This window comes from Arachis ipaensis, chromosome B08 (genome assembly GCF_000816755.2).
Source record: "Arachis ipaensis cultivar K30076 chromosome B08, Araip1.1, whole genome shotgun sequence".
Classification (NCBI taxonomy): domain Eukaryota; kingdom Viridiplantae; phylum Streptophyta; class Magnoliopsida; order Fabales; family Fabaceae; genus Arachis; species Arachis ipaensis.
Window position 1 is genome coordinate 7,387,770 of NC_029792.2, and position 6,054 is coordinate 7,393,823.

Genomic DNA, 6,054 nt, shown 5'->3' on the forward strand with positions numbered 1-6,054 from the left:
AAATAAGAGATATCATGCATTGGAATTGGCGGGTTGACTTTCGTTTGATTATGAGAGATGCAAACACGGTGGCAGATACTATGGCAAAGATGGCGATAAAGTTACAACTTTCGCATGTAGAGCTTCTTTCACCTTGAGAGGAGTTTAAGAGTAGTCTTGAACGGGACTGTCCCTCTATTTAGGCAGTTCCTTATTTTATTTGTTTTGTTTTTCTTTGTTTAATTTATTTCGGTCACAAAAAAAAAATATATAATTGAACTCATAATATAATTAAAGTTGAAAATGAATATACAAATATACAACTATTGATCGCGGGTGGATGAAACCCAGTACGCCACAACGAAAGAGTGAAAGGACTCACGGCTACTCCATCTTCCTCAGACCGCAAAATTAACAGACGCTGCTTCGCATTTGCACCTCAAAGATAAAAAATTTGATCCGAAACGAAAAACCCCAGTTTGGCAATTGGCCCTGGCTTCTCTCGCGATTCGTTTGAATCCCAATAGGTTAGCGTCACCATTTCCCATTGCGTGTCCGTGACGACAGCTAACTGTTCGATGAAATGCCTCTGTGACCAACTAAGTCCTTTTTTATCATTTTGTGTCGCAGACTCGATGGCTCTGAGAAATTTGCCTTGGCGGGGCCTTGTGTGCAGCGAATCAGTTAGATGCTTTGAGTTTCCTATTCGGTTCTACGCCAACAAAGCGAAACTGAGGAAGCACCGCCCCATGATTCTCAAGAGAATCGAGAGAAGAGCCCAAGCGTACCCGGTTCGCGCCACCATTCCGGTTGCAAAGGAGGCGCTGGTAACTCGGGATATTCTCTTCCATGGCGTTTCCATCCTTCTCAAGTCCATTCCTATCATGGCTTGCAAGTGAGAGCCTTTTATTAATTTTTGTTATTGTTTGTTTTGTTGTTGCTAGTAGTAGTATCTGGGATTTTCCTTTTTTTTTTTTAAATGTGATTTTTTTACATTTTAGTTAGGAAGTTTGTTCTGCATTTACATGAGATAATTGCAATCTTGTTAACGCCATATAGAAAGTATGATTGTTAAGTTAGTACCTTACCTCGGGCCTATTTTGTTTTGTGTTTTGAGAGCTGAAATTCTTGAGATCATTTTATTCTTATCTGCCCATAATATACATTTGCAGATTCTGTCCAGAGATATTTATTGGTGAGCAGGGGCATAAAATTCGAACTTGCTGGGGCTACAAGCATCGAGCCAAGAATCGAGTTCATGAGTGGGTCAGAGGTGGTTTAAATGATATACTTGTTCCTGTCCAAGCATTTCACCTACATAACATGTTCCAGCCTGTTATTACACACAACCAGAGGTTTGACTTTGAACGCATACCTGCTGTTTTGGAGCTATGTTGGCAAGCAGGCGCTTATCCCAATGACGAAAACCTTAGTTCAAGTAATTGGAGCTTGGAGGCTGCCAATGATAGCGTGCAAGGAGGTGAATCTTTGTCACCAAGGGATCTTACCTCTGTAGCACAACAAACACTCAATGCTTGGGAAATTCTTAGGTCAGGGGTGGAGAAGTTGTTGTTGGTTTATCCAGTAAAAGTTTGTAAACATTGTTCTGAGGTTCATGTTGGGCCTTCTGGCCATAAAGCTAGGCTTTGTGGAGTATTTAAATATGAAAGTTGGAGAGGATCTCACTTTTGGATGAAAGCTACAGTGGATGATTTAGTGCCCCCGAAGATCGTATGGAGCCAAAGGCCTAAAGATCCTGCTGTACTTGTAGATGAAGGGAGAAGATTTTACGGGCGTGTTCCAGCTGTATTGGATCTGTGCTCAAAGGGTGGTGCCCTTGTGCCTGCAAAGTATAATTGTATGAAGAAAGTTAAAGGTTCGTCAGGCCCTGTCAATAATGAGATTAGAAAAAGAACTATAGAATTGAACTTTCCGGGGCAGCATGTTGACTTACAGGCATGGTTGGAATCAGAGTACAGTGTGGGAAAATGACATCTAACTATATGTCATTACTTCAGCCTGCTGCCTGCAACTGCTCCATATTTCTAAGGTTGTCTGCATATTCTGATTTTGGGTCCATGTGCCTGTTCTTCAGTTACTGTAGCGTTTCTTTTGGTTACTATATATCATATCTCCTCAGTTATTTACTTTATGCAGAACAGATCAAAATCTAATATATGTGTATGGACTTAGTGGAGCTGATCTTCGCCCAGTTCGAAGAAATCAATTTCATCTTCTAGTTCTCCAGTCAAAGGTGCCAATTGTTTTTCCCTTTTTACACATATTTGTTTCTTGAGGAATTAGAGTCCAACAATTGCTAGATATACACAGGAGAGATGCTGCACTGTTGTACATGTTTGTAATAAGTTCATCGATGCCTGAAAAAAGTATGTCATTATCTTCCTTTTTATTCTTCTTAATCATAGTTGTGACATCCAAACAAAAGAGAAAAGAAAGTTTTTGATTCTTTATTACGTACATAGCTTTTGATGGAGAAAAATTAAGCATTGTAGTGAGTGATGTTACTCCCAGGATTGGCCAATTCTTAATTCCAATTTGAACTTCCAAGCTGTCTAATTTGTCTTGCCAATGTAAATGCATGATTTATTTATAGGAACTGAAGTTTTGGCTTTCAATTATAGCACTGTATATTTATAGTTTATCAGGTCGTTTTGTTTTAAATTATATTGAAAACCTTGAGGGAATTCTACAAAATTATGAGAATCACCTTAAATTTATTTATTTTTATTCCTTTTGAAAAAACAAAAAATGCTGTTCAAGCTCGTTGCTATTCTGGTTGTTTATGTTTTTAGTTTAACATTGATTTCGTCAATTGGAATAGCAATATTTCCAAACTTGCAAAGTTTATTGTATGTTCAATGAATAAGGATTTTCGCTTACTAAGTCAATCAATTTCTCTTTTATTTATTTATCATATAAGAAAATATGAAGCTACTATTTGCTGTTAATAATGTATGATATACCACTTGAGTAGTTTGGTTTCTTGCTTTCAAGTTCTTTTAAAATATAGTCTTAGATTAAATTCATAAAAATAGCAATAGTATCAACTTGTAAATATATTGTAGATTCTTAGCAAACACTAAGCATACATATAAAACAACACTAAGTTTTTATGGTCTTGTCAATCATTTCCCTAGTGAAAAGTTAAACAGCAGAAGTAATGTATACTAGTAATAATAATATTTTAAAATTTAAAAATGCTTAGTGATATCCATTGCGACTAACTGTCCCTTTGAACACATAGAGGCAGTCTCCATTTTCAACACCGTGCCATCTGAGGCTGCAGCTATCCCTCATGATCCGTTGCCTATGAATAAATAAATAGTCATCAACAGGCAGAATTTTTCTGCTTAACAACAACTGCTTTAAGTCATTCACAGTGCATGCATCTCTCATCTCCAGTGGAATAGTTGCTGCATTAAGCAAACTAGAGGAAGTTTGTACCACTAGGCTCACCTTCCTTGAGGGAGCTTCATCTCTTGCCCTAGTTATGGTGTTGAGGAACACAACAATTTCAGAAGACTCACGTATGCCATACTCACTTAGCTTTCTGAAATCTTCGTTCAACTCCACCCCTGAAAACACTAGTGTCATTCTTTTGATGGGGGTGCTGTCAATTATGTGGATTTTTTCCTTTAAGCTCCGAACAGTATCTGTTCTGTCCACCTCTATCTTGATCCTTCTAGCTGAAAATTTCACTGTGATTTGCATTTTGTTAACATGGTTAAAATGTGGTTCTGTGCTTGGTTTGATATTGAGGTCAATTTTTGTACCTTCAGTGACTATAGGATAGTCTTCCATGTCTAAGCCATCCACTAGTTCCCATCCAGAAACTGTTAGGATCTGTGAAGCTGCTGGAGTACCATGAATTTGTTCTATTTTTCTTTTGATCTCGGAAACTGTTTCTTGGGCACCTACTTCAATGAAGAATTGGTTTATTCTTGTAACAATAACTACTCTCATGGTAGAACTGTTATGAAGCTGTTATGGGTTTTAGTTAGAATTTTATTTGCAGGCAAAGACTAGACAACAACAGTATATGAATATCAATTTGAGTAGTTTTAATTTCAACAAACTAAACTATGAGGACTAGTAAAAAAAATTTAGTTAGCCTCATGAGAATATGAATGATAATGGATACAAATCGTTAGAATCATGTTATATATGTGAGTAGTTGAGATTGTGGGGTTCATTATCATGCAGAACATGTCTTTTATGTTTGCATATATGTGACCATTTATATGCGTTGTCCTTCAACCAAAAAATGTAAATGCATTCTGAGGGTTATCTTTGGAATTACATGTTATGAAATAAGTGCCCTTTTTATTTATTAGAAAACTACAAATAATTATAAACCTTATTACCTGTTTAGCATCACACATTCTCTGATAATCATGTATGCATGCACGGTGTAATAATATAAATTCATAATTGACTCTTATGCCATCATTTACCCATTAACATGATCAGGTGGAAATAAAAGATTCCTTCTAATATTTGCACATAATTTCCTGGGACAGCATTGTTACTGCTGCCATGAGAGAGTTTATTTGTCTTCTCAAAACATGCCACATACTAAAAATGAGTACAACAAGCTTTCTTGAGTAAAAGTGTCCACCATAGCATTTAATCCAATAAGGATAATTCATCAATCACCATTCAATTAAGAGTACACTGAAAGCAATAGAAACCTCTTTTTTCTAAAAATAAAAAATCATACACATAGTATCATATATTATAGGTGTGAAATAAACAACTTTTATTTTAAACCAAAAGTACTGTTTTAAGATGGTATTTTATCATTTTATTGGTATATATAAATTTATCATAATATTACAAACCATGTATGTAGGTTACATGTATGAAAGAACTTAATTCAGTTGTGAATTTTGACAACTACTATGCTGCGTATACACTAAAATTAGTCACTAGTATAAAATACATGTTCAAATATAAAATACATATTAAAAATGAGTTAAACAACATATGTATTTATATACAAATATATAGTGGTTGATTTTAGTGTACAAACAACATTTTATTTTGACAAACATTGAATATCCTTGAGAGAATCCAAACATGGGGAAAACGGGGTGAAAATGATGACAAAAATCAGTAGTGAGTGGAAACCAACAGAATGAAGACAGCTTTTAGTCTACAAAAGAGATATAACATAGCCAAACTCATATGATTATGTGTACTACCCTGTTGCCACTCTGTAGGTGTAATCTTCATTCATCTTAATTGAACAAGTTTGGGTCCAAAGCATGTGACTTGTCGTTTCCTATGTAACATTTTTGCTTGGTGTTTTTCTCTTCTAATGGTTACAATTAGGCATGTAGCATACTCCAATTCAAATCAGATTTGGCCCCAACAAGTGCTTTAATGCTCTATAGGGAAACCAGTGCTTTATCTCGTTTTAGTAATTATTGCACGATTTTAGATTAGTTGGTTTAGGTTTAGTTGCTGAATTTAATTTGTTTTTATTAATGAATGATTTCCAAATGCATTTACAAATTACAAGCATGTAATAAAGTTTAAGGAGAAACTTCCTCTAAAAATACTTTATGCCCAAAAAAAAAAAAAATTTAAGAGTGGTACTTGGTTTTTTGTTGAATGAGAATCCCAAAATTCTACTAGTTAATATCATAAGTAAATAATTACCAACAAAAAAATTATCATAAGTAAATTAATCTTTATCTTGCAATGTGCTTCTGTCACAACTAGCACTCTTGACACAGCTTAACATGATGGAGAAGTGGAGTTTGACGTATATTTTCATTTTTATTTTTCCGGTTTCCAAAACAAAGTATCCCATATTTTTTTAAAGTTTAATTTTGATTCACTAACAATGTAATATTATGTCCAATTTTTTAAGAGTAGATATCCATCTTGATTTTGATCATTTTTTTCGAAAGACTATGAGACTCCCAATAAAAAAAAAATCATACCCATTTCGATCTTTGATATTTAATTTTGTAAGGTTGGTTAGCTCCTAGAATATGCTTATATGACACGTTAATCATTAATATATATTTTATTTATAAATAAAAA

General features: G+C 34.7%; 1 protein-coding gene across 7 annotated transcripts; it reads left to right on the forward strand.

Moving 5' to 3' along the window:
- LOC107614205 (APO protein 4, mitochondrial) lies at positions 296-3,574 on the forward strand. 7 transcript variants are annotated; one of them, XM_021108776.1, is made up of 5 exons: positions 296-506; positions 610-874; positions 1,152-1,855; positions 2,142-2,233; positions 3,245-3,396. In XM_021108776.1, the coding sequence occupies exons 2-5, from the start codon at positions 615-617 to the stop codon at positions 3,311-3,313; spliced, it is 1,125 nt and encodes a 374-aa protein (XP_020964435.1). In that variant the 5' UTR covers positions 296-506; positions 610-614; the 3' UTR covers positions 3,314-3,396. The 7 variants fall into 7 exon arrangements, 3 of the variants coding, with proteins under 3 accessions (XP_020964435.1, XP_020964436.1, XP_020964437.1); XR_002351838.1 differs by lacking the exon at positions 3,245-3,396 and adding an exon at positions 3,403-3,498 and having other exon boundaries at positions 297-506; positions 2,137-2,233; XR_002351837.1 differs by having other exon boundaries at positions 297-506; positions 2,137-2,233; positions 3,245-3,320.

What these genes read in the sequence shown, in the direction of transcription:
- LOC107614205 (XM_021108776.1), top strand. Translation starts at nt 615, where the DNA reads ATGGCTCTGAGAAATTTGCCTTGGCGGGGCCTTGTGTGCAGCGAATCA. An exon ending in ATTCCTATCATGGCTTGCAA is followed by an intron (nt 875 to 1,151) that starts GTGAGAGCCTTT and finishes ATACATTTGCAG; the next exon opens with ATTCTGTCCAGAGATATTTA. An exon ending in TTCTAGTTCTCCAGTCAAAG is followed by an intron (nt 2,234 to 3,244) that starts GTGCCAATTGTT and finishes TTGAACACATAG; the next exon opens with AGGCAGTCTCCATTTTCAAC.